At 47.4% G+C, this 25,704-nt stretch overlaps 1 protein-coding gene across 1 annotated transcript; it reads right to left on the bottom strand.

Annotated features, from left to right (window-relative positions):
• Window positions 1-21,822: 21,822 nt before the first annotated feature.
• LOC128775352 (translation initiation factor IF-2-like) lies at window positions 21,823-22,719 on the bottom strand. Its single transcript, XM_053896590.1, has one exon. It carries the CDS (start codon window positions 22,717-22,719, stop codon window positions 21,823-21,825), a length of 897 nt encoding a protein of 298 aa, XP_053752565.1.
• Between the last annotated feature and the right edge of the window lie 2,985 nt (window positions 22,720-25,704).

The raw sequence follows: 25,704 nt of genomic DNA, 5'->3' as shown, positions 1-25,704 counted from the left end.
CCTTTCTGCCCTGCAACGTCTTTGAGAATCCCTCCTAATCCAGTCCTTCCTTCAATCCTTTTAGCAGCCCACATTTTGAAATAAGCCACAGAAGCATCCATCATTAAGAGACAGAGCCAGTCAGAGCAACCCTCAGACCCAATGTGGTAAGGTCCACCCTCAGGGTGTCATCTGATGACCTTCCATTCTGTTCTTTTAGTTTGAGGACTTCTTGGAATCCACAGTAACTACCAATTATTGGTGTCAAATTCCCAGAGAGAACTGGTACTTGACTGGTACTTAACTGGTTCTTTATCATTTTGAGGCCCAAGTCCCCTCTGAAAACCAAGGAAATCGCTGCATCTCCCCCCCCCCCCCCCCAGAAAACCTCACATACACAAAGATTTGGCATGCAACATAAGGGACTCCACTTGCTCAGAGGGCCATCCCTGGACTCCACGTCGAAAATTCTGGGGTTAAAAGCACCTCTACGTCCGGCAATGCTGAAATTACACAAATCCTAAAATCCAGGCTCTCTCAATCTATCCCTGAGGTCGCAAAAGGAGATTATAAAATGCCTTTAGATACACAGAGTAAAAGCATGCTGCAAGAGAACAGAAGGAAAGAAAAAACAAAGCTAAAGCTGTGTGGGCACCTAGAAAGCAAGAAAGCAAGGCAGGTAAACCTGCTCATAATTTATATAGTGTAATCCATTTTAATATTAGGAGATCACTTCAATTAGGTAAAGTAAGAAAAAAAGAAAAGTCGCTTAGCATCTTTCCAAAATGTCTTTTCTCCCCATCAGTGCTTATTATCAGTCAACCCACTTCTAGAGAGTCCCACACTTTGACTTGACAAAGCAAATATCTTCTCCGCCACAGGAAAATCATTAAAAATTATTTTCAGGGCAGTGTGACCCCTTGTGTAGCAACACTGATTTAAAAAAAAAAAAGGTGTTTGCAACAAGAAAGTCTTTTAAAAACCAGCCCACTACACGGCCATTATTTTATATTTTGTTGATCCTTCCCCTACCATCTATTCCCCCCAAATATACTGGACTGGTACTAGGCTGATTACAGTAAAATTGACTGGGAGCCCATCACCTAAGCCAGAGATTTTGGCTCAGGAAGCCATGCACTAGGCCTAAGAATCCTTTTGCCAAGCTCCCCAAGGTGATTTATGCAGCGTTCAGAAACTTCTCTAGCGCATTTGTGCATGTATACGGCATCTCAGCGCAATCTTCTTAAACCTGCATATTTTTCACATAGTACCTTCAGTCTCAACAGAAGTCTCCTTCGAACCATTTCACATACATAACAGACCCCAACCCTTAAGCTTGAGCTCAAGTACCCTCATTATCATCCCAATTTATCACATCCTGGACATGCCTCTCACTACCTTCCTTTCCTCCTAATCCACTCTGAGATGTCAGGGGAAAAATGTACATTTTCTCCCTTCTACTCACCAGTGCCAGCACCTAAACTCTACTGGTTATATCCTCGGTAAGGAAAAGGTCATTCTATAATGATTATAGCATTTCATTACATTTGACTTCAGAACACAAGGGCTGTTTTATGTAAGAGGACTGGGATAAAATTTGGACCTTTTTTTTTTTTTTTTTTTGAGAGAGAGAGAGAGAGAGAGAGAGAGATCAGGGAAGGGGCAGACAGAGAGGGCAAGAATCCCAAGTAGGCTCTGCACTAAGCAGGGTTCAAACTCACGAACTGTGAGATCATGACCTGAGCAGAAATCAAGCGTGTGACGCTTAGCTGACTCAGCCACCCAGGCGCCCCAAATTTGGACCAATTAAACATGGATGCATCCGGGGCGCCTGGGTGGCTCAGTCGGTTAAGCGTCCGATTTCAGCTCAGGTCATGATCTCGAGGTCCGCGAGTTCGAGCCACGCGTCGGGCTCTGGGCTGATGGCTCAGAGCCTGGAGCTTGCTTCCGATTCTGTGTCTCCCTCTCTCTCTGCCCCTCCCCCGTTCATGCTGTGCTTCTCTCTGTCTCAAAAATAAATAAACGTTAAAAAAAAAATTAAAAAACATGGATGCATCCTTCTCCAACCTCCTAGCCCCATTTCCTGGTGTTCCTTCTCTCTACCATCCAGCAGGGACCTCTGAGTCAATGAGGGATCCAGTCCTTGGCTTCTAAACATGCTCTTTCTAAAGGTACTCTTTCAAAATTGTAACACAGACAACAGTCTTGAAAGCCGATCTTACAAGAAATTTCAGACAGAAAATGCTTCATCACTGTTATTGTTGTTGCTTGCTGTGTGTTTGTATTAGAATTCCAAATTTCTGGCTGCAGCTAGAAAGAGATGTTTCCAGTTCTAGGGAACTCAAGCATTGAAGGTGCTTTACTTTTCTTTCAAGTTTTTATTAAATTCCAGTTACTTAGCATACAGTGTAATATTAGTTTCAGGTGTAGAGTTTAGTGATTCATCGCTTGCATTCAACATCCAGGGTTCATCACAAGTACCCTCCTTAATGCCCATCACCTATTTACCCCTTCCCCCACCCATCTCCCCTCCAGTAACCCTCAGTTTGTTCTGTATAGTTAAGAGTCTGTTTTCTGGTTTTACCTCGCTTCCCCCCCACCCAACCCCTATGTTCACCCGTTTGGTTCCTTAAATTCCACATAGGAGTGAAATCATATGGTATTTGTCTTTCTCTGACTGACTTACTTCACTTAGCACAATACTCTGTAGCTCCATCCATGTCATTGCAAATGGCAGGATTTCCTTCTTTTTGATGGCTGAGTAATATTCCATTGTATATATACCACATCGTCTTTATCCATTCATCAGTTGCTGGACATTTGGGCTCTTTCCATAATTTGGCTATCATAGATAACGCTGCTATAAACATCAGGGTGCATGTACCCCTGTGAATCAATATTTTTGTATTTTCTGGGTAAATACGTAGTGCAATTGTTGGGTCATCGGGGAGTTCTAATTTTAACTTTTTGAGGAACCGCCATACTGTTTTCCAGGGTGGCTGCACCAGATTGCATTCCCGCAAACAGTGCAAGAGAGTTCCCCTTTCTCCACATCCTCGCCAACTTGCCGTCTCCTGTGCTGTTAATGTTAGCCACAGAATGTGCTTGAGAGTTCAAAGGGATGCAGCGAGAAATGCAAATTTTTTTACATGCAAAAGGTGATTTTTGAAAATCTGACCAATGAGAGAAAATTTTTTAAGCGATGAGTAGAGTTTACTCCTTGCCGCCTGCCCACAACCTCATCAAAATCCTTATGAAGAGGGGCACCTGGGTGGCTCAGTCGATTAAGCGTCAGACTCTTGATTCCAGCTCAGGTCCTGATCTCACAGTTTGTGAGTTCAAGCCCCACGTGGGGTGCTGCACTGACAGTGAGGTGCCTGCTTGGGGTTCTCTCTCTCTCCCTCTCTCTCTGCCCCCTTCTTGTTCTCTCTCTCTTTCTTTCTCTCTCTCTCTCTCAAAATAAGTAAAACGAACTTAAAAAAAAAATTATTTCAAAGGGCTCCTGGTGGCTCAGTTGGTTAGGCGTCCAACTTCGGCTCAGGTCACAATCTCGCGGTCCGTGAGTTCGAGCCCCAAATCAGGCTCTGTGCTGACAGCTCAGAGCCTGGAGCCTGCTTCAGATTCTGTGTCTCCCCCTCTCTCTGCCCCTCCCATGCCCATGCCCTGTCTCTCTCTGTCTCTCAATAATAAATAAGTGTTTAAAAAAAAAAAAAGTTTTTTAATAAATAAATAAATATTTCAAAATCCTTATAAGGAAAGATTTTAAACACCAAAATAGGGATGGAGATACATAAGTAAAAAAGACTGGACATCCAGTTCACACTTGAATCATTAGGCTAGAAAGGGCAGTGAATTAATTTAGGACAGTTGAAAAAAAAAAAAAAAAAGGCTTCAGACAGTCCCCAGAGGATGCAGCAGAGTGAATATACATTCTTATGCTGCGGAGAAGGGATGGAAGTTAGCTGATTGAGGGCCGGGGGACACGATAGATGCCTGGGGGTTGGGACAAAAGGAACACAGACACCCTCTGGAGAGCAGAGGGAGGCAACTGTTCCAGCAGAAGGTGCAGCAAGAATGGAAAGCCAGGCAAAGACCAGCAAAGAATCTACCCCTTCCATGATGGCCCGTGATTTCCAGATCCCCCAGAGGAAGGGGAAGGAGGAAATCTCTAGCCGACAGTATTCGTCCAACTTGGATAAACCCTTGGGTTTTGCACAAGAGGCCACGAAGTTATCAAGATGCCGTCAGTGGAAGTGTGGACTATGAGAGGCAGGTGGCAGAGAAATAGACATTACATTTCTACATACCTGAGTAGCATGGGCTGTAACATGGTGTATCTGCTCCATAGACATCAAGAATAGTTGTAAGGCCCAAAATGCTAGCCAATACAATGACCGTGAGTTTATGGAAGAGTGAAAGGGATGTTGAACACCAACCCAGTATTTCCAACCTAGAAAATTCATTTACCGAGAAGTTGGAAAGTTGATGCTGGTATGTGACCTGGTAACCATAGGAGTGAAAAGAATTATTGAGGGTCACCAGAGAATCTGCTGTATTCTACAACACTGCACCAAGCCAGGTAAATATCATTTCCCAAGATTCAGAGGAATTTTAGGAAGAAGAATCCATATAGAGACAAAATTGCTAAGTCTCTGTATTTTTCTACATTGAGTTTGTCAAGAAGATTCAGACAACATCAGCTACCAATAAGTATAAAAAATGTTTCACTAGAGTGAGCTTATATATCTTTGCAGTTATAATTTCCTGCAGATGCACAGTAATGGCAGGGGAATGATAAATTGAATAAAGGTAGTTGGACAGGGTTGGATTGTGATCTTGGACCCACTATTTAATATTTGAGCATTGCTTTCTTCGTCTATATAGCTCACATAACAATATCTGTCTCCAGTAATACAGTACTAACATAGAAGATTTTTAGGTTCCATACACCAATCTGTCTTATATTTATCATCTTCTATTTATCACTTAAGTCTCCTGTCAACCCTGCGTTGGTTACCCTTATCCCCATATACCATTACGTCATGCAGATGAGGACACTGAAAAATGATAAAAACATTGAGTGCCTATAATGTGTCAATTGTTGTATTAGGTGCTTTACATATACCTTTCTACTCCTTATCAATCTTCAGAGAAGGCAGCATAGCGTAGTCTTCCAGAATACCACAGGTTTCAAGTTTCAGCTTGGCCACTTACTATGTGACTTTTAAACTGTGCTATTAAAACTTCATTATTAAAAATTTCACTTTGCAAGACTGCGCTCTTAAAACTTAACCTCTCCTCTTGGAATTATGCTTTGCAAGTGAATGTTTTGGTGTTTTGCTTATTTGCTTTTTTGGTTTGCCACCTGTCTTAGTCCGTTCAGGCAGCTAGAACAAACTGCTATAGAGCCCGTGGCTTGTGGACAATGAAAATTTATTTCTCGTGTTTCTAGAGGTGGGGAAGTTCAAGAAAAAAGGCACTAGCTTGGTTTCTGGTGAGAACCTGCTTCCTGGTTCGTGGACTGACAGCCTTCTTCTTGCTGTGTCTTCATATGGTAGAAGAGGAAGGGCCAAGGAAGCCCTTTTCTTTTTTTCGAGGATGCTCTACACCCAGCGTGAAACCCAACATAGGGCTTGAACTCACCACCTTAAGCTCAAGACCTGAGCTAAGATCAAGAGTCATTCAACCAACTGAGCCACCCAGGCACCCCATGGGGTCTTTTTTATAAGGGCATTAATCTTATGCAGTCCCAAAAAAGACTATCTTAAAACCCCTTGAGACTCCCAACAAAATATGATTTCCTTAGGTTTGGTTTTGTTTACGCTATGTCAACGTTAGCCACTCTTAACCAGTTTCATCTCCAGAATGAGCATATATGAATATGTTTCTTTCAGAAACCATAAGCCAGAAAACCTGACTCCTGTCCTCTAAACATTTTTGGAAGCTGCAAAGGTGTGGGCCAAATGCTTCCTTCCCTATCAAAGCAAGAAAGGGATACACGAGGGAGTCGCCCTCCCGTGTTGGTCTTCCCATGACATCGCGGTGACATGTACAAAACTCATGAAGGGTCTCTTGAGTGGACAGTGTATATGCAATTTTTTTTAAGAGAGAGGTAAATGAATTTTCCTTCATGTCATATTCTTGAGAACTTACTCTCACCCTCATTAAATTACTCAAGACATAACCAAATTATACTTTCAAATGTGTATTTGATTTGTGCTCCCTCCTGCCATGAACCTGATCATTAAAAGCACCAGGTTCCATTTTCATCGACTCTCAAGGTGAACTAATGTTATGAGATGCATATTCTTGCATTTTTTTTATCTGTGTGTAACAGAGGAGAAAATTCGGTTTTAAACAGGATGTGTGCAGGATAAATTTTGTTTCTAAACGGCAATAACAAGAAGCTTTAAAGTAAATCAGACACTGTAAAGTAATTCTACAATGCCTTGGAAAGAGCCCAAGACTGGGTTCTTCAATAGGTTCTCCCTGGTAAATGGCACCACCACCCCCTACATGCACAATAAGTCTATTCCCTTGATAACTTCAAGAAATATCCACTGAAATGCATTTTAGTCTGATAAGAAAAAGAGTGGAAATATGTTCGGATCGTTGAATTGTTTTAAACTCATTGCGACAAAGTTCTTTTTAAGAACTGTTCCTCTTGGCCGGGCGCCTGGGTGGCTCAGTGGGTTGAGTGTCCCACTCTTGATTGGGATTCTCTCTCTCTCTCTCTCTCTCTCTCTCTGCCCCTCCCCAATGCATGTGTACACACTCTCTATCTCAAAATAAATAAATAAACTTTTTTTGTTGTTAAAGAAGTGTTCCTCTGGGCTTTTTCTTCCCCGGTGCTTTATGGTTTACCTCCTTCTAACCCACTCCAAACAGGCTAATTGATTTATCATCCCACTATAAGGCTTTCATGCTTAGGCCTCCACACTTCTACACTCACTCGAAGCTTCTTTACCTGTGAAGATATTATACCACTAGTATATGGTTGCGAATGGGTAGTCTATACGTTCATCGTTTCCTTTTTCAAAAACATTTAATGATTCTGCCTTGCCTGTAGAATTACGGCTCAAACACTTCAGGATGATCTTCAAAAACTTCTATAATCTGGCTGCAACTCACTGTAAACAATATAAACAAACCTGTAACACTGGGAATTCAGGCAATTTTCATTTATTTTATTTCCTCCAAGTAAATCAAAATTGATTTGACTCTCTGTGTGTGGGAGTGATAAGAAGTACAACTTTGCCCGTATGGGGGCTCTCTCTTAGCCCTTTCTGGATCATCTGAGAACTTCAGGTTCTTACGCGGTCCCAAAAGAGATCCCTGGGACATCCACTACCAAGTGGACAAGAGCCCTGGGATCTCTCAAACCACCACCACTGGGATTATCATATCCCTGCCACCCAAGACTGCCATCCAATGTTTCCTCTCCCTGTCCAAAGCAAAGGCTGTCTTGGCTCCATTTTCCAGCACAGGCTGGCAGAAGCTTGAGGTAAACGTTGCCCCCGTATGCCTCCATTGCCTCAGAACCACATGCGATTCAAAGGGTTTCTTACGGTATTCGCCATGTGGTAGCCTGAGTCCTCTTAGTTCCAAGAATGGCCGTTGTCCTCTGAGCCGCACAGACATGTTTAGGGTCTGCCCACTGGGGATCCATAATCACTGGGGTCCATCCCGGGATGAAGGGCTACTATTATTGAGTCACTCTCCTTTTCAGCTCCCAAACCACCAAAATGCATTCTTCTCTCTTCTCAAAATAAGGTCGCCTCTAGAGGCGGCGTGTAATGGAGGCAGATCCTAGAAACACACAACTGTTGGCGAGGACTTAAATCTACTAGAGCTCATTAGCGGCAGGAATGTACAATGGCACAAACAGGTTAGAAAACAGCTTGGCGGTTTCTTACAATATTAAACATACCTGAGCACCTGGGTGGCTCAGTCAGTTACGCATCCAACTCCGATTTGCCTCAGGTCACGATCTTACAGTTCTTTCAAGAGTTCGAGCCCAGCATCAAGTTCTGGGCTGACAGCACAGAGCCTGCTTGGGATTCTCTCTCTCCTCTGTCTCTCTGTCCCTCCTCCCCACTCTCTCTCTCTCTCTCTCAAAATGAATAAATAAGCATTTAAGAAGTGCTAAACCTACCTACTTTCAATACAATCCATATAATTCCACCCTTAGTATTTATCCGAGAGACAAATCATATATTTACATAATGATTATGAATTAATGAGTATGACATCTCTTCGTGACAGTCAAATCTGTAAACAACCCAATATCTATCAGCTGATAGATAAACAAACTGCAGTATATCTATACAATGGAATACTAACCACTCAGCAATAAAATGAAAACCACCGACACGTACAACACGGGTGAATCTCAAAACCATTATGTGGAGCAAAGAAGCCAACTTTAAAAAGTAAATTGAACATGATCCCGCACATCTAAAACTCCAGAAAACAATGAACTTAGTCTACCTGACATAAAGCCGGATCAGTGGGCCCAAGGTTGGGAGGGAATTGAAAGGGGTACCGGGAATCTTTTGGGGTGGTGGGAGCATTGACTGGTGACGGAGATGTGGAGATATATGCTTGTCGAAACCCCTCAAACCATACACTTAAAGTGGATGCATTTGTGGTATATAAGATTATATCTTAATAAAGCTGGAAACAATTTAACCTCAACAGGTCTTGCTTGGAGTCGGACAAACCAATCATGAAATTCATGTGGAGTGTGAAGGGGACAAAAATAGCCAACATGGGTTTGAAAGTGAACAAGATGCAGGAAATTGTCCACCAGATATCAAGAATGACTGTAAAAGAGGCCTAACTAGAACCACGTGATAGTGGTGCAAAAATAGACAAATGGATTAATGGAAAAAAAATAGAAATGGAAAAGGCCTCTACTAACAAAAAAATTTATGTATGTAAAGCGCTGTGTAATAAAGCGAAAATGAGAAAAGGGTGAACCAGGCAAATAGATGAGGCCAGAGCAATTCGTTATTGCCATCGAGAAAATGAAACATCTAGGTTGAGATATCAGATAGGCAGCTTGCTATCCAAGTTTGGATCTATTACACTTAAGACCATGGGATTCGAGTAGTCGAGAGTAGTCGAAATTGCTCACAGGGAGTCTCGGGTAAAACGGAAGAAGTATACAATAGAGCTCAACTTTGTCTGATGGAAATTCATGCTTCAAGCTTCACGCTGGGCTAGGAAATGATGTGAAGCCAGTCGTTCCCCTCCCCGAGAGGAGGAAATCCCTATAACTAAGTTACAGCAAACCCATCATAGGACAAACCACATACAGTTCAGCTGAACTCTCTTCTTTCCCGTGCATTTGGAGGCCTTCAAACTCCATAAATAAAGGTGAACATGAACTGTTCACCTGCCGTAGAGTTGCTGACAGGAAAGATGGACAGGCTTTAGAAATGTGGGGAAAGACATTATGAAAAAAAGCACTCACAATATATCACAATAAACAATATGACTGGCAAACGCTGCCCTAAACCCGAATAAGACAAAAAGAAGCCTCACGGAAATGATGCAAACATATTAGAGTAGGAAGGAAAGAGAGGCATAAGGGCATGAGATGTGATGAAGGAAGAACACGGAATCCGAGGAACAGAACAGCATTTCCGACATCAGCGTCACAGCTAATCCACTCAGCAAATATCCACAGGGCACTTGCTACGTGTCAGGCACTGTGCTGGGTGCTAGGGGCTCAACAGTGCACAAAAAACACAACATGGATTCCAGAGCCCAGCTCCCTGGGTTTGAATCCCAGCTCTGCTGTTTAGCTCTGAGATCCTGGGTGAATCTTTAGCTGCTCTGTCCCTCCATGTGTGCATTTATAATATAGGAGCTACTCAATGGAGTCGATGTTGGGACTAAATATATGTCCTTGCATGTAGAAAGATACGTAGTAGTGTTACTTATTTTTATTACCATTACTGTGTAAGTTGGATCATTGAATGGAAAAAAAAACAAAAAACAAGCACTCGAAAAGACGATCACACGGCAAACTGGATAAAATAATTTAGACAAGTGACGTCTACTTGCAGAAAGTTGGAGTGGACAGGGGCGCCTGGCTGGCTTAGTCAGTGGAGCGTGTAACTCTTGGTCTCGGGGTCATAGGTTCGAGCCCGGCTTAGAGATTACGTAAAAATAAATAAATAAACACACAAAATGTTGTTTTGTTTTTTTTTTTAAAGAGAAAGAAAGAAAGTTGGAACGGACAAACTTCCACCCCTACTCGCTAGTAACAAGGCATCCGTCTCCCACCGGAATGGTGTGAGAGGACGCCGATCGGAGAATCAGGACTTTCGCAATTGCCCAGTGGAAATAAGACAATTCCCCCCGCTGCAGTGTCAGCGGAGTCCACACAGAGAGCCAGAACTCTGACCCCCAATCAGCAGCAAGGAGTTTCCCCCTCAGTGTCAAGCCCAAGGGAGAACCCGGACTCATGTCTCCACTAGGCACTAATGAGAGGGTCTCTCTTTTCTTCTCCCTGAGGAGAATCAAAGAGGCCTAGCCAAAACAGAAGGTTTTAAATAAATTCCAGTCTCCTACTATAATATATAACTCTCCAGGTTTCAACCGAAAATCATTCAACCTATCAAGAACTAGGAAAATGTCAGACCAAACTGGCCCCTGTACCCCAGAGCGCAAGGAGAGAGGGAGGAAAGAGGCAGAACACTCCAGATTGGCAGGGGGCAGGTTTTATAAGCAAGGGAACCCGCGTACGAGACTTATCGCGGGGGGCTGAAACACGAATAGATCTAAGCATGTACCCACCAGAATCTTAAAAAGGTATAGAGGGGCCTTAAATGGGTTCAGTGTCATTCCGTCCTGACGGTCTCAGCAAGCCATTACTCTCTCTCAAGGCTGCGTCCTTGAAAACAGCTCCAGCTAAGGAATGTGAGCAGGGCTTGGGGTCCAAGGACAAGGAGAGGGGTGGGGAGCATCAGACTGCCCGGTTGCGACTCAGGGGTGAAGGGGCGGTCACGTCTTCTCAATTACCTCCTCCAAAGTGGAGTAAAGACAATCACTTAATGCCAACACCAAGGGACAGAGACACTGGAATCCGCTGACCAAGATTTTCAAACAGTCATGACACAAATACTCCAGTGAGTGATTTTAAACATGCTTGAAACAAATGAAAAGATACAAAGCCTCGGAAAATGAGTAAAGAGTTGCATTAAAGACATAAGAAGGTATAGGGATGCCTGGGGGCGGGCTCAGGCGGTTAAGCGTCTGACTCTTGCTTTCGGCTCAGGTCATCACCTCACAGTTCGTGAGTTCGCGCCCCACATCAGGCTCTGCGCGGACAGTGCTGGGGATTCTCCTTCTCTCCCTCTGTCTCTGCCCCTCCCCTGCTTACACTCTTCTGTCTCTCAAAATAAATGTACTTGAAAGAAAGAAAGAAAGAAAGAAAGAAAGAAAGAAAGAAAGAAAGAAAGAGAAAGAGAGAAAGAAGATATAAAGAAGAATCAAAGGGAAATTCTGAACTGAAAAATATAATAACAAAACAAATTCAACAGGTTTTGCGAAGAAATACAATAACAATAAAAAAAAAAAGTCAACGGCAGAATGGCAAGAAAGAATCCGTGATGGAAAACAGAAAAATAGAAATTACCTATTCTTGGGGAGCCTGGGTGCCTCAGTCAGTTAAGTGTCCAACTCTTGTTTTGGCTCAGGTCATGATCTCATAGTTGTGAGATCGAGCCCTGCGTTAGGCTCTGCACTGAGCATAGAGCCTGCTTAAGATTCTCTTTCTCCCTCTGCCTGTCTCTAAAAAATGAAAGAAGAAAGAAAGAAAGAAAGAAAGAAAGAAAGAAAGAAAGAAAGAAAGAAAAGAAAGAAAGAAAGAAAGAAAGAGGAAGGAAGGAAGGAAGGAAGGAAGGAACAGAAATTGCCATATCTGAACAACAGAGAGAAAATAGACCAAAAACATAAAATGAACAGTCTCAGGGATCTGTGGGACTATAACTTAAGGCTAACATTCATATAATCAGAGTCCCAGAAAGAAAGCCGATAAGGCTGAAAAAGTACTTGAAGAAATAGCAACAGAAATCTCCCAAATTTGTCACGAACGTAAATCTACAGATTAAAGAAGCTGAGCAAATTCAAAACAGGATAAATTCAAAGAAATTCAGGCCAAGACACACCAGAAGTAAGTGAAAAACTGAGACAAAGAAAAATTCTCGAAAGCAGGATTGAAACCAGAAAAAAAGAATACTTTATTGAGAAGGGGGAAAAAATAAGAAATCAATGAAGTTCTGAAACCGGAAAGACAGTAAAGAATATCAACGACCTAAAAGCTGGCTCTTTCAATAGGTCAATAAAGTTAGCAAAGATCGAGCAAGACAGATGAAGAAAGAAGACACAAATTACCAATATCAGGGATGAAACAGAAGGTATCACTACAGACACTTCAGATATCAAAAGGATAATAAGGGAGGGGCGCCTGGCTGGCTCAGTCAGTACGACTCTCGATGGCAGGGTTCTAAGTTCAATCCCCATCCCATGTTGGGCATAGAGGTTACTTAAAAAAAAAAAATTAGGGGCGCCTGGGTGGCTCAGTCGGTTAAGCGGCCGACTTCAGCTCAGGTCACGATCTCACTGTCCGTGAGTTCGAGCCCCGCGTCGGGCTCTGTGCTGACGGCTCAGAGCCTGGAGCCTGTTTCCGATTCTGTGTCTCCCTCTCTCTCTGACCCTCCCCCGTTCATGCTCTGTCTCTCTCTGTCCCAAAAATAAATAAACGTTAAAAAAAATTTTTTTAAATAAATAAATAAAAATTAAAAATAAAATTAAAAAATCTTAAAAAAAAAAAAAAGGACAATGGGGGAATACTATGAACAACTCCACATACATAAATTTGGCAACTTTAATTAAATGGACCACTTCCTTGAAAAACACCTACGGCCACTCAATCTGAAATAGATGATTTGAATGAATATTCCTATAACTGTTGAAGAAATTGAATTTATAATTAAAAACTTCCGTCAAAAAAGAACTTTCTTGGTTTTTATTTTTTTAATGTTTATTTTTGAGAGAGAGACAGAGCGTGAGTGGGGGAGGGGCAGAAAGAGAGGGAGACACAGAATCTGAACCAGACTCCGGGCTCTGAGCTGTCAGCACAGAGCCCGACGCGGGGCTCGAACCCACGAACCCTGAGATCACGACCTGAGCCAAAATGGGACGCTTAACTGACTGAGCCACCCAGGCACCCCCAGCGTCACTTGCTAAGGAGCGGCTCTTTTCTACTGATCTCGAGGTCTGTCCTTATGCCAGTACCAGACTACAGCCTTGCAGTGAGTTTTGAAAGTCAAGAAATGTAATTCCTCCAAATTTGTTATTCTTTTTCAAGATCGTTTTGGTGATCTAGCAATGCTGGCATGTCCGCACGAATTTTAGGATCAACTTGTTCATTTCTGCAAGAAAGACAGTTGGAAATCTGAGAGGGGTTGCACTGAATCTGTAGATCGATTGGGGCAACACCGGATAGAAACGCATCGTAAAAATATAAATTTTTCCAGAAGTGAGGTACAAATGCACTAGAATTCCTATTTGAATTCTAATTATTTTTAATTTTTTTTTTAGTGTTTATTGATTTATTTTGAGAGAGAGAGAGAGAGAGTGCACACCAGCAGGGGAAGGGCGGAAGGAGAAGGAGAGGGAGAGAGAGAATCCCAAGCAGGCTCCACACTCAGAGCAGAGCCTGATGTGGGGTTCCATCCCATGACCTCAAGATCACAACCTGAGCTGATATCAAGAGTCACATACGTAACCAAATGAGCCACTCAGGTGCCCCAGGATTCCAATTATTTTTAAGCTGGACAAAGGGATGTCCACTGTTAGTCAAACACAGGCTTGAAAAGTACTCCTGAGGTAGGACTTGCTGTCTTGTGCTGCTCCTTGTGATGAGTTGCGGTAAATAAGTATCTGCCATCTGACGTGTCTCATTATATTATGTAATTTTGAATGTCTTACCTGTTAAAGGACAAGTCATTTTACGTGAAATACGTTGTGAGAGGGGAAAAAAAAAAAAGAGGTTGCCAGGGATACAATAAAGGAGAGTTGAATTCTGGGCCGTGGTTTGACATCTGGCTTAGAACCAGACCTGATGATCCCACCTAAACAGAGAGAAAGAGAGTTCCAGGGGAAGTGGCACCATCCCTGTGGATGCATGAATTTCCCTGGAGCCCAGTGGGCACCAGGCACAGTGGTCCGGCCTCCGCCATCTTGCTGGTGCTCTTCAAAGTAAGCAGAGGTGAGTTGTGGGCTCCTTAGCACAGAGCCTGTGTGTTTACAGGGCAAGGATTCAAAGAAGTGGTTCTGGATGGGTCCAGCACAGTTCATCCTCCACGCAAGGAAGGAGACAGTATGGTGGTTCTAAGGCACTCACACGTGGCCTGTGAGAAAGCCAGACCCTGTCACGTAGGAGCTTTGAAGGCAGTAAGTGATTTCCAGAGAAACACCAAAGAGATCAACCACAATGGCCAGGTAAGTAAAAAGACATCTGTCCCTTTCGTTGTCCTCCCCCCACACATCCACCCCCACCCCTCCACCCACTGCTGGAGCTGTCCTTAAAAAGGGAGGGGAGAAGGGCTATCCCTCCTCCTCTAGGTCTAGTAGATAGAGTCCCTGCTTAAGCTTTCAGGGAGGAGAATGGAGGGATAAAATCTGAACTAAGATTGAGGCTTTACAGTGACTTGAATTTTTACATTCTCAGTTTTCAAAAGATTTCAAATGAGTTACTAAAGTAATTAGAAAGTAATAAACTCTTCTCAAGAGTTCATTAGAGGGCAGGACAGGGAGATTGAAGAGAGCATAGTTAAAGCCACACCTGGAAACACAAAACCATTTCGGGTTTATGTTCCAGTGAGTTAAGACTGGTCAATAAACTGATTACTCTAGGGGCACGTGGGTGGCTCAGTCGGTTGAGCATCCGACTTAGGCTCAGGTCATGATCTCACCATTCGTGAGTCGGAGCCCCACATCGGGCTGGCTGCTGTCTACGCAGAGCCAGCTTCGGATCCCCTGTCCCCCTCTCTCTGCCCCCTCCCCTGCTTGCGCTCTCCTGAAAATGAATAAATATTAAAATAAACGGATTACAGGCTCAGGCCGCATTGTTGGATACAGAACGGGGTTGGTGGGTCAAAAGTCTCCCTTTCATGGCCACCCACGGAAATACCGGCTCAAAGGAACACAGATAGCCTCCTCATACTATATCACTCAGGGAGGCACTGTACAAATATTTCCAATCCTTGCAAGGACTCTGCAGGTAGTTATTATTATCCACACTTCACAGATGAGAAAACAGAAGTTTCGGAGTGGCCGGATGACAAAGTCTCAGAGCCAGTAAGTGAGCTAAAGTTCTGTCTGGAATGCACACCCCCACCCCCACGGTCTATCAGCCTTGGGGCCCTTGCCCTGCCCACCACAGTAAGTCGTTAACTCTCCTGGGAGCCCCTCAGAAACTCTCTCTGAAACCCCTCGGGCTGGTCTCTCCACCGCGTCCAGAGGACTAAGTCTGTGTCCCTCTCTACTTTTAGCGGCCCCCCTGTCGCCCACCTTCGCAAATGGATCTTTCATGTCCCTCCTCTCCCTGATCTTTCTGCTTTCACGTCCCCAATAACCCAAGCCCCTGAACCCAGTCCGGGTGATGTGATATTGCAGGGGGGCAGAGGAAACACTTCTTCAGGAACCCCTGAAGCTAAAAAACAGCTTCGAGCTTAGCCTGAGGGAGGAAGTGGGGCGGATCAGCTAGAAAGGATGTTGACCCCCACGGGTCAGACGAGAGGAGGGGCCCTCTGGCCAGGGGGAAGTGAGAAGAGGGAGTGCCTGGAAGAGATTGTTCATGCTTTAAACCCGGGCCAAACTAAATGAGTAATGAGAGAGGGTGTGCGGGACCTCACTATATATAGCTGAGCCTAGAGAGTCCCTCACCAGGGAAAGCGCCCGGGGCCCCTAGACAGTCTTAGGGTCTATGCGTCCACAACAGACCCAGTGATACAGCCCAGAGAACAGCTGGGGGAAAGCCGGGAGCCTGTCTTCACCTTTTTTTATTCTTCCAAGTGGTGTCAGTGGAACAGGATGTAAGGCCCACTTGGGAAGAGGAAGGCCTCCCTTCCGTTGCAAACATGGACGTCTCGGCCGTTGGTAAAGAACTCCTAAGTAAGAGCCGACTCCTGCCTCCACTCAAGAGCCCGGCTGTAGAGGGTGTAGGCTGCTCAGGTGTCCATGGGTTGGTAGGAACGTGGCTTCTGTCTCCGAAGGTTTGGGGAGGCTGTCTCTCTCCACAGGGGATCACATCTTACAGGGTATTTTTGGACGTAAACTTCTCTGGGGGAGGAGAATTCTGGGAGAAATCTAACACCCAAGTCTCTATGTCCGTGCACAGCTTTCCTCCCCTCAAGGGAAATTCCTCCCCTCAAGGAAACCAGCCATCTTGTGGAGTTTTAGTTATATACACCCTGTGGATGTACCACCTAGAGCTCCTCTTGACATAAGATGTTCTCCTGGTGCCTGTTGGATAAGACGCCTAGGGGTACCTGAGTGGCTCAGTCAGTTAAGCCTCGGACTCTTGATTTGGGCCCAGGTCATGATCTCACAGTGTGAGAGTTCAAGCCCCGCGTCCAGCCTTGCACTGATAGGGCGGAGCCTGCTTGGGATTCTCTTTGCCCCTCTTTCACTCTCTCTGTCTTTCTTTCTCTCAAAATAAACAGGAGCACCCGGGTGGCTCAGTTGGTTGAGCGGCTGACTTTGGCTCAGGCCGTGACCTCACGGTTTGTGAGTTCGAGCCCCACGTTGGGCTGGCTGCTGTCAGTGTGGAGCCCACTTCAGATCCTCTGTCCCCTCCCCTCCTCTGCCCCTCCCTTGCTTGTCCTCTCTCTCTCTCTCTTTCTGTCTCTCAAAAATAATAAACATTAAAAAAAAGAAGAAAAACTTTCTTTACCAAGCATCTAAATAAATAAATAAATAAATATTAAAGAAAAAAGAAGCCTAGTCAGTATTGCTCAGTATTAGGATAAAAAGAGCTCTCTAGGATCTGGGGGAGGGGTGGAGAAAGTCAAGTGTGGGATGTCAGGCACACTTCCAGGCTGAACAGAACCTTACCTAAGGCCCGGTGACTGGGGCTTCGTCTCAAGGTATCAATATTGAGGTAAATGGAGGGGAAAATTTTTTTTTAAGAATGAGTTTTAGGGGTGCCTGGGTGGCTCAGTTGGTTACGCGTCCAGCTCCAGCTCAGGTCATGACCTCGCGGTTCGTGAGTTCAAGCCCCGTGTCGGGCTCTGTGCTGACAGCTCAGAGCCTGGAGCCTGTTTCACATTCTGTGTCGCCTTCTTTCTCTGCCCCTCCTGCTCGCACTGTTTCTCTCTCTCTCTCTCTCTCTCTCTCTCTCTCTCTCTCTCTCTCTCTCATAAATAAACATTAAAGTAAATAAACAACACAAAACAAAAAGAACGATTTTTAAGCTTAGCACCTAGAGCTCAAAAGCAATTAATGCAAACAGGAAATTCTCAGAAGGGGGAATTGCTGGAACACTTATCTGTAAACTCTGCCCCTGATTACAAAGTTGATAAGAGCTGCTCTCTTGCTTGGCCCTGAGCTGCCATTGCCAGCAGCAAAATTTCTGAACTCCAGGTCTCTTACCCTAAACTGAAAACAATCTATCTCCCCGTTTCCAGAAGGATGTGCAAAACTTCCTTTCATCGCTAGGAATTCCTGCCACTTCTGCCTCCATATTTTCTGAGTGGGGTTCTCCTGCTTCACGGTCACTCCGTCTAGCATTTCAAGGCCACGTCTCTTGCCTTCTGGTCTAACTCCCCCTCCTTTAGATTCTGAATGACTCGATTACATCCTCTCACGGGTGGGGTGTCTCGCGTAATATGCGCGGAGAAGATTCCAGTCTTCCTCCCCTCTTCTCCTCCGACTGGGGGGTTTGCTGTGCCTATGGGGGACCCACCCCATGTCCCTGGCAGCACGACTCTAGTGATCTGCACTTTCAACCCCTTCAGCGGCCCCACCCCAGCCACACCTTGCACATTATCCTCGCCCTGACCCACCTCATCTCTGAAATCCGCCCCCCCATACATTCTCCTGCCAATCTGGTTTCTCCTTCCCTTTTTTCCAAGCCTAACACTCTCCAGAATTTATTTCCTCCAGATTCATCTCCATTAAACTCTTGAGCCGAAATCTCACCCGTGCTCCCTGGCCCCCTTGTCTGTCTTTCCACTGCTCCTAAGAGCCTCGTTTTGAGAGAATCCTGTAGTCTTATCTCTCTACTTCTACACTGGAGCTGTTGAGCGGGCAACCCTGAAGATGGGAACCGATCTACGAAATCCACTTTCCCCCCAGGGCCTTCCAGAGTGCACGAGAACCTTCCACGGTGCGTGGAGGACGTTCAGGCTGGGCCACTCCTCTCAAATCCCAGACTGCACCCCTCTCGCCGTCCCCCGTTTTCTTGGGCCATACCCTGATTTTACAAAGAAAACAGAAGTCATCTCCTTTAGTTTCCTCGCCCTCTCACCCCCATCTCCCTCAACCTGGACTCGGAAGTGTTTCCCCACACCCCACCCCCCCTTCCCCACTGGGCTGTCTCCTCCTTTAAGGCCTCAGGTAAGCATCAGTCCTTGAAGACTTCTTGATCCATAATTAGTGCTCAATAAATGTCAGCCATTATTATTTTTCTCCCGTGCTCCTTCACAAAGAATCATCACCCTGCTTTCTGCCAGAACAGTATTTTTTGTATTTTACTTTATTGCACTGGCCCCACAGCAGTGATTATGTATCTACATGCCCGTCCCTCATGTTAATCCATCAGCTCCTTGAGAAGGGGGAAACAATATAGCGTCTGGCATAAAATAGATGTTCAATAAACACTTGAAGAAATAAAAATATGAACAACTGACTTCTCAGATAGCTCTGTGATGTCAGCGTGTTCATCTATTTAATGGCTGACGTTAGAATCCTTTCAAGGGGGTTAAATTCTGAAACGCCCTGAGAGCAGGCCAAACCCACGAAGTCGGAATCTCTTAGGAGGAGACCCCAAGGCTTTTGTTTTTGAAGACTGATTGGAGTATGCAGCTTGCTTTGAGAATCACTGCCTTCTGGAAGGTAGTGAGACTCAGAAGACTTAGCCGGCATCTAACTCTCTCCTGTATTACAGGACGTCCCTGACTGTAATCTAGTAAAAGGGACAAGCCGACGAGAAGTTGAACAATAAGAAGCTGGGGGAGATCAGTAGAGATCATTGGGTGGGGTGATGGGCTTCTCCCTGGTACCAACACACCCTGTGCCAGCTCAAGTCCATCGGGTTTGGGGGGACAAATACTCAACTGTTCATCCCCCAGGTCTCTCCTGTCAATGAGCACCATAATGTCCCCGTGCTGTCACACCTGTGCTTCTAACTTGAACATTTACCGGACTTTGGAGAAAAGCAAGATAACCTCAGTGAGTTGGAAGGGCAGGCTGTGTGGGGGTAAAGAGCAGCACACAAGGTTGGCAGGAAAAAACAACCCAAAATTGTCTAGTCTAGTGGTTTTTCTAAAATGACATTAAAGTGTTCATGCCTGAACATGGCTTTTTTTTTTTTTTTTTTTTTTTTTTTTTTTGGTCAAGTGGTGGGATAGAGCCCCACATCTGGCTCAGGGCTGAACACAGAGCCTGCTTAAGATTGTCTCTCTTTCCTTCTGCTCCTCTCCCCCATTCACACATGCTCTCTCTCTCTCTCTCTCTCTCTCTCTCATAGAATAAAAAATTAAAAAGTAAAGAAGAATTCCTGGGGCACCTGGGTGGCTCAGCTGGTTGAGCATCCGACTTCGGCTCAGGTCATGATCTCACAGTCTGTGAGTTCGAGCCCCGCGTCAGGCTCTGTGCTGACCGCTCAGAGCCTGGAGCCTGCTTTGGATTCTGTGTCTCCCTCTCTCTGCCCCTCCCCTGCTCATGCTCTGTCTCTCTCTGTCTCTCAAAACAACAACAACAAAAAAAAAAACATTAAACTAAAAAAAATTTTAAAAAGTAAAGAAGAATTCCTAAGAAGTCAGTATGGGTCAGGGATCTGGGGTCTGTCAGCCTCATCCAGGAGACTGGTAGAAATGCAGAATCTTGGCCCTACTCAATCAGAATGTGCATTTTAGCAAGATCCCCAGACGATTTGCATGCACATTCAAGTTTGAGAAACACTGTGCTGGACCCGAATCTGATGTACAAGTGCTGAGGTGGCCTGAAATTCGGCATTTCTAACAGTCTCCCAAGCAATGCAAATGCTGCTGGTCCAAGGATACCCCACATTTGGTATTTTCTCCGTGACAACCAAAGGAATCAGCAATCACGTCAGCAGCCTGCTCTATCCCCGGCTGTCTGTTATGAATCCCTGTGTTTCAAGGGGGGAAGAAAACCAATTCTCAGTGGTTTAAACAGTAAACGACTTGCATGTGCTTGTATCACTGAGGACTTCAGAGGTAGGGCTCCCTGCCCAGGAGCCCTGATTCACAGGCTCAGCTGCTGTCACCGGGAATCCAGGTTTTCTCCTGTCCCTCCAGGCTTTAGCCCCCACCCCAGTGGCATCATGCCCACCCTCCAGTCAGTGGCCTCCAGGCTCTCCCCTCATGAGCAAAATTTTCGAGACTGAGAACAGCAGCTAAGGTCATCTCTTACATTTCACACACGAAGTATGGCCGTCAGTTTTATTCAGTCAAGCCTGAAGGGCTGTGCTGACCTCCCTTCTGTGGCGCCATTTATAGAAAACCCTGGACTTTCTCTACCCCAGTAGATTTGCTCTCCACCCTCCTCCCTGCAGCGTCACCCATCGGCTCCCTGTTCTCTCGTTTTGTGGTCAGCTTTGGCCAGTGAGAGGCACTGTGAGAGAGTCAGGACAGCAACAAGATTTTTCTTCCCCCAGGGTCTGTTTTCTGGTCTCGTCTTCCTGGGCCACACTGACAGTGGCTTTATTCCTCTTCCTAAGGCCAAAGCCATGGCGGCAGGATCCCTAAATCCACCATTACCTCTCCCCGTTTCCAGTCATGGCTGGACCCTTCTCTGAGCTACTGCAAAATTTAGGATGCTTCTCGTCTCTCTACAGATTCCCTTATATAGATTGTCTGCTTGTCCCTTGATCTTTCTTCGTTCACCCATTTTAAGTACACCATTTGTTTCCTGTGGGACCCTGACTGATGCAGGCACATTTAATTTTGCAAAAGAATATAACATCTCCAAATACATAGAATATTTTTAGGGCTTTATTTCCAAACTTACAAAGATGTCAGTAACGGAGAACCGGAGAGACAACGATTTGAAATGTGGACAATACACAATAAATGTTCATTACAAGCTTAAAACCAGATAGAAGGAGATAATGTTAGGAGGGGGACAAAAGTGTTTTCTATTAGGGATCATTAATTTTCCACTTTATAAAAAAATTTTATTATCTTATATGAATAAAAACTATTTTAAAACCATTGTTTTTTAAAATCACGTCTGAATGTGAAATGAAGTGCATATACAGAAAATGGGAAAGGATGGGTTTTATATACGTTAAGCAGGGCACATCTCCTTTCTTTTAATGTTTATTCACTTTTGAGAGAGAGAGAGAGAGAGAGAGAGCCACCATAGGGAGGGGCAGAGAGAGAGTGAGGCACAGAATCCGAAGCAGGCCTCCAGGCTCCGAGCTGTCAGCACAGAGCCCGACGCGGGGCTCGAACTCACACACCTTGAGATCTAGACCTGAGCCGGAGCCGAGGTCGGCCGCCCAATCGACCGAGCCACCCAGGCGTCCTGGTGCCTCGCCTTTGAGAGGCTAACAACGTTAAACGTTGTTCTCGCTCAAACGTCGGTTGGGAGAAAGCCAGGAACGCTTCGCGCGTTGTGACGGCTGCGGCAACGCTCCGTGCACTGGCACCGGACGCCGGGGGACAGAGGCGAGGACTCGAGCCCGCGCCCGAGCGGCCCCGCGGGAGGCCGCGGCTGGGTCGGTGCGCGCCGTCGGGGCGGGGCAGCGCCTGGGGAGGAGGCCGGGGGCCTGGCCGGTGCGGCCGCGGCTGCCTGGGGAGGCCGCGCCCGCCGCCCGGGGCCCCGCGGGGAGGGCTTCCCGCCGTAGGACGCGCGCGGGGCGCTAGGGGGCGCTGGCGGGCGCCGCGAGGCTCCACGCGGCCAGGCTCCACGCGGCCAGGCCCGGGGCTTGGCGGGGCCGAGCCCGGGTGCCTGTGTCCGGAGGGGCCCCCCCGGAGCCGCAAGGGTGTAGGGGTCGCCGGACGGCCCCGAGGCAGCCGCACACGGTGCAGAAGGCCGGATCCTGCGCCAGACGAGTCCTGCGTGGGCGGCCGTGGGCTGGGGGCGCGTCCCGCCCCCTGGCAGTCGGGCCAGTGGCCGCCCGCGTATGGGGGACCGCAGCGGCCCGCGGGGATGCCCTGCTCGGAGCGGGGGGGGGGGGGGGGGGGGGGGAAGGTCAAGTACTTGACCCCGCGGCCGCCTGCGGTCAGGAGTGGGGGCGGGGGAGCCACTTCCGGTCGCCAGGCGGGTACCGCCAGAGCCCGGCGCCGCGCCGCCGCCTCCAGGAAGGCCTCTCCTCCGTTCACGTCCGCCTCGGCTGGGGGTGGACTTGCTTCCCAACCCCCAGAGTGCGGACATCTCTCCAGCCGGAGGGAAGTCCGAAAAGCGGCGCCCCGCAGGCTCTTTCGTCCAAACCCGGGGAGCGTGATAGTGGAAGTTAATATTAACCATGATGCCCGAACGGGAGCACCGGGAAGTCCGCCGGCCAGTGATTGCTGGGGCAGATTTCACCACTCCAGCCAAATCAGCGTCTTGGGAAGCCGACTGTCTTAGAGTCTGACAGTCCTTGACGGGCCCAGAGAGCTGCCTGGAAGGGCCACCACCGGCCCCAGGAAGGCAGGCAACTTAAGGACAGGGTCCAGAACGGAGCACCGCCATCGGAACTTTCCATCCATCGCCTGGCTGAAACGGGGTACAGAAAGAACTGATGTTTTGCGTAAAAAAGGTTGCACTCAGGGCGTGCGATTTCTTCCCCTTTTCCTCTTCCTTTCTTCCCCCTTCTCCTGTACCTGAAGCGCAAGTATTCTCCGATCGGTTCGTGGGCACACAGTGTTTACAAGAGTGAGAGGGAGTCTTAGGACTCAGCTGTACAGGAGAGGATTGAGTCAAGATACACAGTTACGTTGGACTGGAGACAGGACCAGTGCGGCTGACCCCACTCGAGAGTAAATAGAGGTCCGTCTTCTAGAACTACAGGGACGCCAAATAATATAAGGTTGACTGATAAGGCAAGCTGCAGAATAGCAGGGAAAATGTGATCCCATTAGTTGGGGGGGGGGGGGGGGGGTAGAAGGAGAAAATCCGACCTGTCCTTGTGATTGTAGATGCGGACATAACGTGTCCAGGGGAATCACTGAAGTTCGGACTGGGACAGGGATAATAGTTTTCCCTCGGAGTGCTCCTTAAATTTTTATTTAAAAATAGGAAAACAAATTTTAATAAAGCTATTTATGCGGAAGACAATTATTTGACATTAGTAAGATGAAAATAAGGTCCGGCCGTGTTATTCCTTCTGTTAAAAAAGAAAAACAAACTCTCCCTCAACTTCAAAAGACTGAAAGCGGAATGAGCTGGAACTTTTCACAACTAGAGGCCACCGTCCCCGGCTTTTCTAACCCAAATTTCAGCCTCTGGAAAAAAAAGAGCCCAAGACCACAGCTTGTATCGCTTGAAATTCTCAAGCTTTGCACATCTGTCTGAAAGGTGCTGTTGAATGCATTTCCGGCTCCAATCAATGACCCAACAGTTTCGTTTGTATCGATCTCCCCATTTCTTACCTGAGAAGAAGAAATCCGCTCTTTATAAGAGCATTCGAGTTTCCTTTTGCAGAGGGCCTTGCCTGGTTAGCTGACACCTTTAAAACCTTTCCCCAACGCGCAAAATTTCGTGTTAACATTTATACCTGGCGATGGTCGAGAGTTTGCTCTCGACCCCTTTTTAAAATTTCATCTCCCGCCCCCAAGACAATTGTGCACCTGCTGCTCCATGGTTTCCCTGGAGGTAAAAACCCCTTTAGGAGCGAGTTCTCAAGGGTAAAGCCACTGACGCGGGACCCAGGATTTTCCCGGCACCTGCCCCGCAAAAGCCCACTCCTCCCAAGTCCTTCCCAGTTATCTTCGCCCTCGCCCCCACGCTGTGTCCCCCCCCCCCCCCGGGCCCCCGCGTCCGAGCGGCCCGCGGGGTCCGTCCCGGCGCGAGCCGATGGCGCTCAGTCTCGGCCACACCTAGAAGGCGCCGGATGCGAGACTCGCCCTTGGCTGGGCCCCGCCGCCCCGGCCGGCGCCCCGCTGCTCCCAGCCGCCTCCCCCTGCACCTTCCTGTCCCCGAGGGGGTCGGCGACTCGGCCCCGGGGCAGGTGCCCAACCCGGTCATGCCGGCGGGCAGCGCGCGGCGGGGCTGGCTCTGGTCGTCACCGCCGCCCCGCGCCCCCTAACCCAACCCCACCCTCCGCGGGACCCGCCACCAGCCCCGACGCCCGGGAGGGGGTAGAAGCGAGGGTGGGGCATGTCCCGGGCGCTGCTCCGCGCCGGACCCGCCGCCGCCGCCGCTCCTGGCCAGTCCCAGCCCGCCGCGCGGCCAGCGCCCTCGCCGGCACAGTGACACTGCGGGCGCCCGGGGCACCGGCCCTTTCTGCACCGATGTGGCCCACGGAGAACCGGCGCTCCCGCCGCCGGGACGGCACAGACGCGGCCGCGAACTCCGTTCGCTCGGTAAAGCGCAGCCCGCGGATACTGGGTTCAATTTTACGCGCAGCAGAAAATAGCCCGCCGAGACCCAAACCCCCTCCCCTGCCAGAGCAAAGTCAGTCCCGGATGTCACGTCCAGACGACCTTCTGAAGCCTGCGCGCGGCAGGCAGGCTCCCGGACCAGCACAAAAGCGGAGCCCTCGTTCTCACCTTGGAACCGGATTCGTTTCAGGCCGAGTGTACCCGCGCTGGGCGGGCACCAGGCCACAAAGCTAACGCCTCGACGCAAGCGCACGACGTCTCAGTCCTTGGGTCCTCGTTACCAGGGTGGCCTCGCTGGCGGTGCTCTACTGGACCCACACTCCCGGCTTTTTGTGTTTTAAAGCACCAAACGTGAGATCTTTGGCCTTCTAAATTAAAGTCACTGCAAAGTCTTGTTAAAATGTTACCCCGAATTAATGGCAGCCGGAGTGCCGAGTGCTGGCGAGGGCAGCGCGGCGCCCCGGGGTTCCAGGGCCTCTTCTGCTCCGAGACGCAGGAGGGAAACGCCGCAGCCTCGCCGGGACCTCGAGGGGCAAGAGGCGGGGCGGGGGTGGGGGGTGGGGGTGGAAACCGGACCGCAGAGCTCAGGGATGCCCCTTTACAGGCCTGTGTTTCTCTGAGCTCAGGGATGCCCCTTTACAGGCCTGTATTTCTCTTAGCGTAAAGCTTTAGAGACGCTACTTCTCTTCTCTAGTGGGTGTGAAAAGTGTGGGTTTAAAATTACAACCACGGCGGTAAGCGGTGCCCACTGTCTGGGATTGACTGAAATGACGTAAAAATGGATAGCTTTCCATATGACGCGTGACTAAGTATTCCTTCTGTCTTCCCATCAGAGAGAGAGAGTGAGAAGAAAGAAAGAAAGAAAGAAAGAAAGAAAGAAAGAAAGAAAGAGGGAGGGAGGGAGGGAGGAAGGAAGGAAGGAAGAAAA

This window comes from Panthera pardus, unplaced genomic scaffold (genome assembly GCF_024362965.1).
Source record: "Panthera pardus isolate Hobbes unplaced genomic scaffold, ASM2436296v1 HiC_scaffold_7, whole genome shotgun sequence".
Classification (NCBI taxonomy): Eukaryota; Metazoa; Chordata; class Mammalia; order Carnivora; family Felidae; genus Panthera; species Panthera pardus.
The sequence above is the reverse complement of the archived record's forward strand: the minus strand, read 5'-3'. Positions and strand labels throughout refer to the sequence as shown.